This window comes from Elgaria multicarinata, chromosome 21, assembly GCF_023053635.1.
Source record: "Elgaria multicarinata webbii isolate HBS135686 ecotype San Diego chromosome 21, rElgMul1.1.pri, whole genome shotgun sequence".
In the NCBI taxonomy this organism is placed as follows: Eukaryota; Metazoa; Chordata; class Lepidosauria; order Squamata; family Anguidae; genus Elgaria; species Elgaria multicarinata.
In genome coordinates, this window is record NC_086191.1 from 2308914 (window position 1) to 2323052 (window position 14139).

At 52.1% G+C, this 14139-nt stretch overlaps 1 protein-coding gene across 1 annotated transcript; it reads right to left on the minus strand.

Moving 5' to 3' along the window:
- Nucleotides 1-1130: 1130 nt before the first annotated feature.
- On the minus strand, nt 1131-13814 carry LOC134412333 (immunoglobulin superfamily member 11-like). Its single transcript, XM_063146234.1, has 7 exons — nt 13745-13814; nt 9812-9972; nt 7500-7704; nt 6810-6965; nt 5552-5674; nt 4046-4196; nt 1131-1411 (listed from the first exon to the last, which is right to left on the minus strand). The coding sequence occupies exons 1-7, from the start codon at nt 13812-13814 to the stop codon at nt 1135-1137; spliced, it is 1143 nt and encodes a 380-aa protein (XP_063002304.1). The 3' UTR covers nt 1131-1134.
- Between the last annotated feature and the right edge of the window lie 325 nt (nt 13815-14139).

Here is a 14139-nt window from a genome sequence, read left to right on the forward strand (position 1 = left end):
GCTTCCCTCAAAGAGCCCTGGGCTGGCAGTCAGAGCAGATCCGCCGCGCCGTCCCCTCTTTGCTCTGCAGCCCGAAGATGATGCCAAGGAGGGCGGGGGCGGCAGAGCAGCCGTTGTGTCCTCCACCCTCCGCGGCGGTTGGGCTGCTGGCCAGGAGGGCGGCTCGGTCTCCTCTTTTTAAGAAAAACAAATAAATCTCTGCATTTAAAAAAAAGGAAAGTAACTGAAAAGCAGCTCTGGTTGTTTTGTGTTCTGTGTGGCTGCCGGCCAGCTGGGTTTGGCTTGTGGGCTAGCTGTAGCCCCTGCATGTGAGTCAGGGGAGAGCGCTTGGCCTGGGTCCTGTGGCTTGCTTCTCTGTTCTCCAGGGGCCATGGCAGCACTTGAGAAATCTCCTGGGTTGCTTGGGGCCATGAAGATGTGGCCTTAAGGCCTTCTCCTTGCCCTGGAGAGAACAAGCCCTGTGGGGTGTGTGTGTATGTGTTTCTCGGCTTTTCCTGCTTGTTGACCGGAAAGGGGAATCCCAGGGAATTTCCCCCTCGGGGCTCATGGGAAGCTGCCTTATCCCAAGACACACTGTTAGTCCGTCTCGCTCCGGACTGCCTCTTCTGAGCAGCAGGAAGGGCTCCAGCATTTCTGGCAGAGGAAGGACTTTCCTCGCCTTCTCTGGAGATGCCTCCAGGCCCTGAGCGTGGGGCCTTCAGCTGGTGTTCCCCTGTGGCCCTTGTCTTGCACCTCACATCCCCCCCCTTATGCCAGAAAATGGTGGACATGAGACCCCCCTACGGTTAAAAAGGATTAACGTTATGTGTACAATGTCACTTGTGTTCCTGTACCTGGACAGAAATTCACAGTGGGCTTGATTGTTTTTCAAAATGCTTTCATCCTCCTGCTCCACTTGGCCTGCAAAGGTCTCCTCGTGGGGAGCCATTGCCAGCCATTGCACGTGCGCCAACCTTTCCAGATTCTGCCGACGTGCACCAGACTGAGCAAATGGCCTCACAGCCCATGTGAATTCCAAGCACAAGATGTTAGATTATTTATTATTAAAACACAGGGCTCCCCCGTAGCCCCAGATATGTCCAGTCTCCGGCCCAATGCGCAAGCGCCGTTTCTTCCACCTACACGTTGCTGGTCCTAGACCAGGAATCCGGTGGGTTTGGGGAAGAGGCCCTGCACAGGCGGCTTCTCTTCGCCGCTGGATGAGGAGCCCTGCCGTTCGGAGAGGCTGCAGCTCCTCCACCGCCCCTGGCTCACGGTTCCAGGCTGGGGTCTCCATTCGCGGTGGGCGTAGGTGGTGTTGGGCGTGGAGCTGGTGAAAATCCACAGGGGCTTGGTGGCGGGACTGCCCACGGGGGTGTCTCCAGGGGGGCTCTTTGCCACTATCAGGCGCCCCAGAGAGAAGCTGTCGGTCCTGCAGAGCAACAGTGAAGCGTTAGAACGCCAGCGTGCCGTGGCCGGCCCAGACCACGTGGAAGCACCGAGTGTTTCCCCTCAGCATGCATTAATTCGAGGTGGACGGCGTGAGCCTTTGCTCACGGATCATGACTCCTTTAAAACGCTGGAGCAATTAAAGGTGGGGGCTGCATCTACAAAGGCCTAAATCACACGCACACACGGCCTGATGGTGTGAGTTGTGTGCCCCCCCCCAGTTCCTCCCCCTTCTACACCACTAATGGTGGTGTGGAAGCAGCAATGCCCATTTGGGTCACTGAGTGGCCCCGTTCAGAAGACACCTTAAACCATGGCTTTAACCACGGTGAATAAAGCAAAGAGCCTTATTCAATGTGGTTAAAGCCATGGTTTAAGGTGTCGTCTGAACGGGGTCACAGAGTGGGAGGAGGCTTTAACCTCCCCACCCCCTCTCCTGGATGCTGCCCAGTGCACTCCAGGCTCAAACTCAAGACCACTCTGAAACATATCTAAAGTTCAAGCATTCTCTCTCTCCCTCTTTAGCAAAAGCTGTATAACGGAGCAATCGTCGTGGGCAGGAGAGGAAGAATCAATGATCACACGACACGTGAATTCACAGTGGTTAAGCGTTTTGAGCTAAACACTATGGCTTAGTGTGTCGTGTGAACCATTCCTAACCATGCTTTAAACACGCTCACCATTTGCTGCAAAAGGGATAGCGGCCTAGGCATGGCTTAGCGTGTTGTCTGAACAGGCCCTATGGTGGAGAAACAGCCAGGGCAAATGGAAGAGGTGCCTCTTCTCTTGGGCTGGTCTCCTCCTGGCCTCCCCCGTTGGTTTCAAAGGGGGGTTATGTGGGTAATTCCACCAGCTCCAGGTGCTGGCCTTCCCCGTGCTGCAGGTGTTTTCCCAAAATGGGCTTTGGCCCCCTTTTCAGCTCACAGAGGAGTAAAAGACCAGAGCTTCCCAGCACTACCACGAGGAGGTTCCCCCAGGTGCTGAGGACTGCGTTGTGTGTGTGGCTGTGGTTAATCTCTACTCGCTTGTAGCTCAGGTTTTGCAAAGGCTTGCTGAATCCTTTGTTTTAGCAAGTCAACTCTTGGAGAGCTACCGCTTGGCTGTCAGCCTCCGTGTTCAGTAGCGTCATAATGATTTTAGACGTGATCACGACACAGCTTAAACCAGCAGAGAAGGTGTTGACCTGCTTACAGGGGAAGAAGCATTGGGCCCGCATGGTGGAAGGCCTCCTGCCCCGTACCAATTCTTTTCAACTTCTTCATAAATGATCTGGAATTAGGAGTGAGCAGTGAAGTGGCCAAGTTTAACGATGACACCAAATTAGTTAAGGTTGTTAAAACACAAAGGGATTGTGAGGAGCTCCAAAGGGATCTCTCCAAGCTGGGAGGGCGGGCGTCCAAATGGCAGTTGCGGTTCAATGGAAGCGAGTGCAAGGTGATGCATGTTGGGGCAGAAAAAACCCAGCTTCAACTATAACCTGATGGGATCTGAGCTGGCCGTGACCGAACAAGAAAGAGATCTTGGGATTGTGGTGGACAGATGGATGAAAATGTCCGCCCAGTGGGTGGCCGCTGAAATGAAGGCAAACTCCCATGTTAGGCATTATAAGAAAAGGAATTGAGAATAAAATTGCCAGTATCGTACTGCCCTTATACAAATCAATGGTGCAACCACACCTGGAATACTGTGTACAGTTCTGGTCACCAAACCTAAGAAAGAATATTAAAGATCTGGAAAAAGGGCAACTGAAATGATTAAGGGGCTGGAGCATCTCCCCTATGAGGGAAGGTTGCAAGAGCTGGGATTGTTTAGCTTGGAGAAAAGGAGGCTGAGGGGAGACAGGATAGAGGTGGACAAAATGATGCCTGGTGTGGAGAATGTGGACAGGGAGGCATTTCTCTCTCAAAATACTAGAACCTGGAGTTATCCCATAAAGCTGACTGATGGGAGATCCAGGACATGGGAGATCCAGGCCAGGATCTCTTCTCGATCCTCCCAGAGTGCAGGACACGGAGTAATGGGCTCAAGTTAAAGGAAGCCAGATTCCAGCTGGACATCAGGAAAAACTTCCTGACTGTTAGAGCAGTGCGACAATGGAGTCAGTTACCTAGGGAGGTTGGGGGCTCTCCCACACTAGAGGCCTTCAAGAGGCAGCTGGACAAGCATCTGTCGGGGATGCTTTAGGGTGGATTCCTGCATTGAGCAGGGGGTTGGACTCGATGGCCTTGTAGGCCCCTTCCAACTCTGCTATTCTATGATTCTATGAAATAAAAGGAAGGACTTCTTCACACAGCGCATGGTTAAATTATGAAACTCACTACCACAAGATGTAGTGATGGGCACCAATTTGGATGGCTTTAAAAGGGGGTTGGATAAATTCCTGGAGGAGAAGGCTATCAAGGGCTACTAGCCCTGATGGTTGTGTGCTATCTCCAGTATTCGAGGCAATAGCCTGTGTGTACCAGATGCTGGGGAACATGGGTGGGAGGGTGCTGTTGCACCATGTCCTGCTTTGTTGGTCCCCAGCCGACGGCTGGTTGGCCCCTGTGTGAACAGAGCGCTGGACTAGATGGACCCTGGGTCTGATCCGGTCTCAGGGCTGGTCTTATGTTCTTACCTCCTCTTGTTACGCGAGTCGTCCTCTTCCGTCCACTTGCCCACGCTCTGGTGGTGCAGCCACAGCACCAGTGCAAAGAGCGTGAGCAGCACCAGGCCCATGCTGAGCATGAGGGTGATGCCCACCACAAGGGAGGTGGTCTCGTGGGGCGCTGAAACACAGCAACAGAACGGGATTAGAAAAGGGGAGTTTACGGGGGAGCCCTCTTCGATGGCCTGCTTTGGCGCGAGCGACAGACCGCTCCAGGAAGGGGTCCAGATGCCAAGGAGAACAGCAGAGTTTAATGGGGAACGGGAGAGGGGATTTGGAGTGGCCCATGATTTTAGGGGCCCGGAACTGGACAGCTAGCAAGCAGGGCTTCATTAAATCCCCACCCCTGTAAGAAACACTTTGGAGGGTTCAGAGCTGCTGCTGCTGCTCCTCGGTTGGGAAACTGAGGCTTGCCTGAGGAAGTTATGACATTGGAACTGAGGCACTTCCTGATTCGTAGCTCAAGGCTCTTTGTTGTGGTGCGAGATATTACTAACGAGTATAAAGCTGAACAATCCCAACCCAAGGGCTGATCTGTTAAAAAGAGAGGTGCCCTGTCTCTTAGTGGCTGCAAGGAGAAGCTACTTCATCCCCCTCCTGCCTAGTAGTGGATATTCAGGGCTGAGGGAAAGGCTCTTTGCACAAGTTCAGAGGCACTTTTTAATCTCCAGGTCTGAATCTTTAGCAGGGTGGAGGGGAGAGCCCTTGACCCAGTCTTGGAAATGTAGGCGGTGGCTTTTGCCAGATCATCTAATGGCCCTTTAATGGGGCGTGGGGAGGTGGCTGCACAGGGCTTTCAAGCCAGATTATAAATCCTGAATAGAAAACCACTCCCAGGACACAATGGGATTAGGGTGCTGTTCCCCAATCTGCGTTGGACTACAACGCCCCATTATTCACAGCCTGTGTGGCCATGGCGGCTGGCCTGGGCATGATGGGAATTGCAGTCCCACACATCTGGAGGGCACCAGGTTGGGGAAAGCTGAATTAGGATCTCTAAAAACCTGTTACTTTTATACCTCATGACTCAGTAGGGTGCACGCCTGCGCATTTTGGAAGCCAGGGATGGCCCCGCAGCGGGGAGCTATTTAGCGATCAGTGCATTTAAAATCGCCCTTGCATGGACTGGGCCACTTCTGACTGCAATAGCGGGATTACATATTTAAATGCTTTTTAAAAAGCAAGTTTATTTCCCCTGCCTCCACAAACGATTCACCCTGCAGGTAGAGAACTAGCACATTGGGAGGTCTTCTAACACATGTGAACGTTCGTCTGCTTTTTTAAGTACACACGCCTATCGCTGCAGTGTAAAGTGGTACAATCCTGGTAACGTTTTATTATGTGAGTAATCTGAATTTGCAGATCGTTCCGTGAATAGAATCAGTTTAGAAGCAAACATCCCACCGTTGAAGGCAGCCGAAAAGCAAACACAAAGATAAAATAAACCGGCAGGTTGCGGCTCCCAGCGATACTCACGGACGTGAACGCGCAGCTCCAGGGCGCAGGAGACGGAACCCAGCATGTTTGAGGCTGTGCAGCGGTACAGGCCGGAGGCAGCCGCAGTCAGGTTGTGCAAGGTCAGGAGCGTGCGACGGTCACCTGCCCGGCAAGGGATTGCAGTGGGCGACAGCCAAAGGAGAAGTTAAGCTCCAGGGGACATTTATTTCCCCCCTCCCTCTTTTATCACAATATGCTAGAAACAAGAGTCATCTTCGTTTTTAATCTTTATAGACTGCCCAGAGGGCCTTGGCTATAGGGCAGTATAGAAATGCTAATCATCGCCATCATAATTCACCAACAACTGGTCATCAAACAACCTACACCACACTATACATACTCGCCCGAAACAATCTTGGAAAGTGCAGACCATAGAATACACCAGGACAGAACAATTTATACAGCCAAGACAAGACCTTGCAATCGACCAGACAGAACAGTTATAGACAAAAAAGAAAAACACACATACCTCATTGACATAGCAATACCTAATGACAAAAAGGAAGAGGAAAAGAGGAAAATATACACCATCGGCTATGGACGTTAAAGAACTATGGCAACAGGAAAAGGTTACAATGATTCTGTTAGTCACGTCAGGCACCGGCATCACATTTATTTATTTATTTCTACAGAAAACCTTCTGAAACTGGGCCTAGCAAAATACACCCACACCAACATCCAGAAAGCAGTCATACTTGAAACATGCTCTAAGGTCAGGAAAATTCTGGCTCAGTAAAAGACAGCATGACTTGGCAAAGCCCATCACATGTGAGAAATTACGACTGAATATGTGTATATGATCATCTCCAACCCCAGCTAATGCAATGCTTTCTTGTAAGGATTTTCTGCATTGCATTTTAGTGGCTGCCGTACAACTGTGTCTTATTAAGAAATTCTCCAAAATGAGCCAGAAAACCTACTGGAGATGGAAGAAGATGCATTTATCCACGTTCAAAGGCGCGTTCACTCTGAATACTCAGTGTGCATTTTCCTTCATGTCCCCAGAGGCACCTGAGTGGCCATTGTGGCAAAGCTGCTGTTTGAACGGGTTAAAGCCATCCAAGTTCCTGGCCAGGGCCCTGATCCAGACGGTGCCCGCTGTTTAAAACAACTTAAAAAACAACTTAACAGACCCATTCATGCAACTGCTGCTCATGCACCTGGCATCACATTTACGTTGATCTTCACCCCAACAACCATCTCAGGCTAAATATCGCCTCTCCTTGGTTTTTGTTACCTTCGTAGCTCATCACCAACGGCTGCGTATCAGGCGGGATCTTCTCCCAGGTGAAAGTGGGTGCGGGCGTCCCTTCGTCCACGGTGCACGAGAAGTGGAGGGTGCCCCCCTCTTCCCTGTCGCCCTCGCTGGAGCATTTCGGATTAGACGGCGGCACTGTGGGACATCGAATCACAAACCCACTTCTTGCCCCCCACAAATATAAAACCACGTTCCATGCTCCCGTTGCCTGGGCAGTGTTTACTGCTAATTTAAGTGACACAAGCTTTGCAAGAGCTGAGCTGCTAGGTCAAAACAGCCCTTTGCAAGACCTCAGTGCACCCTTTGCAGGTACAGTGGAGTGCGATCCTAGGTATGTTTAGACAGGAAAAAAGGCTGAAAATCGTAGGGCTTTTTTCTCTATATGAATGCATAAGATTGCACCCTAATTTACAAAAGAGCAGGTAGGAAGAAAGATTTGCAGCCTGCTCCTCACCTTTGCCACACAAAAGCAAATCCCACCGCATTGTGTGCGATCTCCAGAGTGCTCTCATGTCTCCCCTCGGCCTTCTCTTCTCCAGGCTGACACTGGGGTGTCAGGCAGGGTGTTAGTGCAACTATGGGTACCATTTCATGTTCACATAGTGGTGCTTTGCCACCTGTGAGATCCTGGCGCTGCACTTATGGGGCTTTGCGGGGATGTGAACATACCAAAGACAGTGAGCCGGACGACCCCAATGTTGGGCGTTGCAGTGTCCGGCGGGTTCGTCACGCTGCACTGGTACATGCCACTGTCGGAGCCGCGCGTGTCGTTCAGGACGATGCTAGCACTCTTGGTGGGCGAGAAAGCAAAGCCCGCCCGCCCGGCGTAGTGGGAGACGCTCTCCACCACCTCGCCCTGCTCGAAAGCAAGGATCTGCGGAGCAGAGGAAGCCCCAGTAAGACGGAAGGCAGAAGTCGAGGCTGGGACGCCCACAACTCTTTGGGCTCGAGATTCCTCGTTCATCCAACCTCTGGCCCACAGCTGCCAATGCCAAAGAAACCTGCAATGCGTTCAAGTGAGTTCCGATTTCTACGCTTCCACGGCCCGCTGGCTTCTTACGAGTTACGTAGATTCCGTGGACTTGTGGGTTGTCGCTTTACTCTGGGGTGAGAGGTTGTGCGAATTTGCATTTGCGCTAATCAGGGCCGGCCCAAGACATTTCGCTGCCTGAGGCAGAATAGCAAGTGGTCAGAGTGCTCAGTACCCAAATCTGGCCACGTGCCTCTCCCCGAGAGTAAAAAAATGCAATAATAATAAATCAAATCATTAACAATGTTGCTGCCTTTTCATGGCACTCAAAATCTGCTGCCTGAGGCAGCTGCCTCACTTTGCCTAACGGTAAGGCCGGCCCTGGAGCTAAAGCCCATTCGCGCGAATGCGGAAGTGGAGCGAAATTCTCTGATATCCCTAAAAAAGAAAAGCAAATGATGCCACCCATGAGCAGATGATGGAAAGAAAGGTGTCTGGCAATCCACGAAACACACTTGGAAGAGATTGAACAAAATCTGTACATTTGCCTCCCCCCCCCCCCCCCACCGACCCCAGATCTACACTGGATGGCCTCCAATACCTGGCTAAGGCCTGGGCCTCCTAAGGAACCTGCACGGCAGGTGTTAAAGGGTCTGAGCAACATACCTTTGTTAGGGAGAGCATTTGTTAACAGCTCAGGATTTCCTCAATGCTCATAAGGTAGGATATGGCTGGAGATTTCTCTCTGGTTTGAGGCAGTTTGGGGACAGAGGGATAGCGGAAAGGTGGGAGCCAGGTGGAGACCAGATGTAGGGGAGTGGATCGACTGGGGCCTGGCCCTCCCCTGCACGACCTGCTTCCTTCATCTTATGCCCTACTTTGCATACTTGTAAATAAACCAAAGGTTTCCACCCAACGCCTCCAGGACTTTCTCCTCCACCCAAAGCCAAGCCTGGGAAGCGCTGGGCCCGGAACTTCGAGGAAGTGCGGAGAGCATCTGACACATGGGTGGGGCCCTGCCAGCTGTCCCCTTCTCTGGATGACTCCATGGGAGCCGGGAGCCTTCCCTGCCCTTTAGGCTGGATATATTGGTTCATAGGTTCCCCCACCTCTCCACAAAGTGCTCAAGGCTGCACGCAGAACTTCCCCTCCTGCATCGTGTCCTCACAACAACCCTGCGTGGGAGGTCAGGACGAGAGAAGATGGCTGAGCCCAAATACCCAGCAAGCATCACGGCTGAGCAGGGAATCGCAGCCGGCTCTCCCCTCTCAATCCGACATGCCAGCCCAAGGGTGGCGAACCTGTGGCCCTCTGGCCGCTGGACTCCAGCTCCCATCATCCTTGGCCATACTGACTGGGGATGATGGGAGTTGGGAGTCCAGCGGCATCTGGGGGGTCATGCCTTCTTTAGCCACACCATGCTGCCTCTCCTCACGCATCATGGAAAACAGAGTTCTAATAGTCCAAGGTGCCCCAAACAGGCCCAAGGAATCCCTGCGGCCACTTGGAACTTAAGGGCCTGCTACTTAGAATCATAGAATAGCAGAATTGGAAGGGGCCTACAAGGCCATCGAGTCCAACCCCCTGCTCAATGCAGGAATCCACCCTAAAGCATCCCTGACAGGTGGCTGTCCAGCTGCCTCTCGAAGGCCTCTAGTGTGGGAGAGACCTCCCTAGGTAACTGGTTCCATTGTCGTACTGCTCTAACAGTCAGGAAGTTTTTCCTGATGTCCAGCCGGAATCTGGCTTCCTTTCACTTGAGCCCACTATTCCGTGTCCTGCACTCTGGGAGGATCGAGAAGAGATCCTGGCCCTCCTCTGTGTGACAACCTTTTAAGTATTTGAAGAGTGCTCTCATGTGCTTCTCAGTGTGCTTTGAAATAAAACGTTAAAGTTGCTAGACCTTAATGTTGGTTTGTTTTTAGATAAAACGTTAAAGGCGCTAGTCCTTACGTTTCAGGGTGGGAGGGGCACAGGGTAGCAGGGGAGAAAGGTGTCTGCTTGCACTCACTTGCTGCGGGTGGCTGGGCTCTGAGGATGGGGTGACAGTCCAGATGATGTTGAGGCGGCTCAAAGGGGCCATGGTGCGGAAGGAGCAGGGCAAGAGGGCGCTCCCTCCCCGCACCACCTGGATGCGGTCAGCCACCACCGACACCTTCACGGCCCCGGAGCCTGGAAGAGAGAGACAGAAAGCGTTCAGCACCAGGGGGGCTCAGCAGTGTCCTCCTCCTGCCCACCCTCAATCGCCTCATGCCGGCTGGTTGCTCAGCGCCTCGCAAAGAATGCTGGACTGAGTGGAACAAGCCCCGGTTGATGCGCTTCCGCATAGGTCTATTACGCCAGAGGCCCGGACGCAGTCTTCTCCCCTCTGGGGAGGTGCATTGCATTTTGATTGAATTTTGCCAAGTGATTTCTAAATCTGCATCTATACAGATAAATTAGCACGTGCACCTTTTAGGTAAACCTCCGACTGCGTTTCTCCCCTGCTTTAGTGGATGTTCAAGTGGCCGCTTTACCCTCGCTTATGGCAGGGCTGGATAGGAGCTGCACCATCGGTGCACAACCGGCTAACTAGTTCAGGACTGCTGGTCGCTTGGGATCCTTGCAAAAAGAGAGGGTCTCGACGTGATCCTCGAGGGTCACTTCTGATGCTCCTCAGAGGCCCACGTCTTTGCTTCTGATGCAAGGCAACCACTTACCACAGGTCAGTTATGCTTTAACTGTTACAAGAGACTGGCTGCATTCAGACAATAGATTAATAGTCAACTCCTCGGTTGATTATTGAGGGGCTGCTCCCCACACATCATGATAATAATCAACCGTGGTGTGGGTTAAGGCCAGCGTTGGGTTGACTATTAATCAATGGTGTGTTTGATTGACACATCCCCCTCCCTCTCCCCCTTCAGTCCTCCTGCTGGTATCCCATCAGCCATTGCAAGTTCTGCCAGCTGGTCTAGAGCGGCAGCCACCGCTTTGGTCGCTCTTGCCAGGGGACTCTGTGGTCCCTGAAAACAACCGCGCCCGACGAAATAGTCAACGGTACACGATAACCAACGGTTGTTCAAATAATCAACCCTGCACAGTGTTGGTGATTTGCGTTGGCGATTTCGGGCGAAGAACCAACCGTGGTGTGAAAATGTCTCGACAGACGACACAATAACCCACCGTTGACTATTTAAGCCACCGTTGGTTATCGTGTTGTCTGAACCCAGTCGCTGAGTTTGCACCTCTCTTGCTTGGTAAATGTACTTGTCTCTTCTTTGCCTTTTGCTAGATTGGGGAGGGGTCCAACCCCTGAAGATGGGTGAGGTTGCCTCCAGCTCAGCTGTGAAGCGCTTCCTCGTGTGTGTGTGTGTGTGTGTGTGTGTGTGTGTGTGTGTGTGTGTGAGAGAGAGAGAGAGAGAGAGAGAGAGAGAGAGAGAGAGAGAGAGAGAGAGAGAGGGAGGGAATAGGGCGGCACAGAGAGAAACCACAACACAATCTGCAAACTCCACCGTCACCGGCTGTGATTCTTCTGCCCACTTTGAGCTGCTGTGACCCTGACCAGCTTTCCCCGTGGGTCGCAGGAAAAACGCCCCCCACCGCTCCAGCGACGTGGCAAAGGAGAGCTGTTGCATGAACAAGCCATGGTGCTCTCAAACTCAGCTCTGCCCTGTTCACCCTTTCCCCCAAAGCCGAGGAGCCGGGCCTGGAGCTGGAGAAAAAGCCTGTGTTGCGGGCTGAACAATGAGGCTGTGTCTCCCCCACTGCCCAGCGACTGTTTGGGGTCGGCTTGTTTTTCCCACTTTCCCCACGGTGAAGCACAAAGGCATCGCGCTGAATGGGAAAGGCCACGCTGGCGGATTCCCAGGCCGGAGAACTAATTGAAGCGCCTGGAACAGTGACATCGCCTCAAGGTAATTGGCGATAATTGAGGAGGCGGGAGCGACTGCTTGGGGCTGAGGTTGCAGGTAGAATCTCCGTCCTTGGCCCGGCCAGGTAAGCGCAATTCAGCTTCTCCCCCAGGGCAGCTTCCCCCCCACAGTTCTCGCATAGCATTACAGCCTGAGCGAACGTGTTTACTCATAAGGAAGTCCTTCTGAGTTCCATGGGGCTTACTCCACAGTGGTTCGTATGTTGAGGATTTCAGCCCCAACCAACCACAAGGGCTATGAGAATGAAACGCCTTTGTTGCATTAGACAAAAGTGTCCTTCTAGACCGGTACCCCTGCTGGCTGGGGAAAATGGGAGGTGTAGTCTAACACATCTGGAGAGCACCAGGCTGGGGAAGGCTGCTTCCATGAATGAGTTGGCTCCATAGCAAGTGTTCTCCAGGAAGATTAGAAATAGTTAAAAGAACAAAATACAATATAAAACAACAAAGAGCACAGCATAAGCAAATATTTAACAAAGTATAAGCAAATATAAAACACATAAGCAATGATAACGTATAGAATACATTAAAAGCAAATATAAGTATCAGCAAATATTTTAAAAAGCCATGGCAATAATAAACCAAATTTCTAAAATACCCAGGAGGGGAAAAAACAAGATTCACCTGATGCTAAAAAGGTAAAAATCTAGGTGCCAGCTGAGCCCCCTTGTGGATGTCGTTTCATAAATGAGGGGCCACCACAGAGAAGGCTCTCCCTCTTGTACCCACCCAACGAACTTCCTCCAGCAGAGGCACCCAGATCAGGTTCTCCAAAGATGTCCTAAAGATCCAGGGAGGTGCATACAGGAGGGGACGTTCCTTTGGGTACTTTTTAAGAGCTCTCTAAGCCACTGGCCCATCTGCCTTCTGGCAAGTGAGTTCATTTACGAGAATAAGTCCTTTCTCTTCTCTGTCCTGAATGATCCATTTCAGCCCCCTTGACTCCTGAGAAAGACACCCTTGCCTAATCACTCTTGCCACCCCACAGTCTGGGCTCATGCACAGTCACTCTGAAGGCGCCCTGATCCCAGGGTGAAGTAGGAGATATTCCTTAGAGAAAAGGAACTCTGGGGTGGGGTGGGGGCAAATATGGAAGGCAAATATGGGGGGGCAAATATGGACGTAACGGGATTTCATAGAATCATAGAATAGCAGAGTTGGAAGGGGCCTACAAGGCCATCAAGTCCATCACCCTGCTCAGTGCAGGAATCCACCCTAAAGCATCCCTGACAGATGCTTGTCCAGCTGCCTCTTGAAGCCCTCTAGTGTGGGAGAGCCCACAACCTCACCAGGCAACTGATTCCATTGTCGTACTGCTCTAACAGTCAGGACGTTTTTCCTGATGTCCAGCCGGAATCTGGCTTCCTGTAACTTGAGCCCGTTATTCCGTGTCCTGCACTCTGGGAGGATCGAGAAGAGATCCTGGCCCTCCTCCGTGTGACAACCTTTTAAGTATTTGAAGAGTGCTATCATGTCTCCCCTCAATCTTCTCTCCTCCAGGCTAAACATGCCCAGTTCTTTCAGTCTTACAGCACCATGTACATTGATGGTGCTATATAAATAAATAATAAAAAATAATAATAATAATCTCTCCTCATAGGGCTTTGTTTCCAGACCCCTGACCATCCTGGTTGCCCTCTTCTAACCCTTTCCGTGCATGCTGTGTCTCCAACTGAAGCAATGCCCGCCCCAGCTGCTCGTAGCCATGGGGGGCTCTTCCTCCCACTCTGCAGCTAATAACAGTGTGGGGGATGCCATTTCCATGGGTCAAGGCTGAACCCCCCCTTCCCTCAACACAGAGACCCTGATGCAAATTCTCCTGCTGCTTGCTGAAAAGGTTAAACCCTGACATCCAGAGATGTGCTCAGGCCCTGTCCCCTCCAGTAAAACACGCAGACAGACCGGCGGACCAAGCGCAAACGAGCCTCCGAACCGCAAGTGGAGAGGGGTCCCGACCCCCTTCCGACCCCCCCCCTCTCAATGGGTGATGCCCCTTTCTGTTATTTTCCATTGCTCCATCCCTGGCGATACCTGTCATACAGCCAAGAAGCATCCAGAAAACCCCAGGGAGAGCCGTGGGCCGCTGCAGGAGGGTCCTCATCTTTGCAAGGTTGGTGGCTGAACAGTGTCCCTCTCACCCCACCAATGCATCCATGAGGCGCCTGTCTCCGAGATGGAGGTCAGCAACATCCTCCTCTCCCCCCCCCCATTCTCCTTTGAATTCCTATTTGTCTCCCTCCCCTCCTCATTCACCCACTTACTTGGCTAGAGGCCCAAGCCCTCGTTAGCCCAGCCGCTCTCTCACCCGCCTCCTCCATTGCCAGATAATGAGACTGTATGCTCATTGGGGCAGGGTGAGGCTTCGGCGTGAAGCAAGCCAGCGTGTGCATTCCTAACAGCAGCACCTGAAAGACTCCCATAAACTG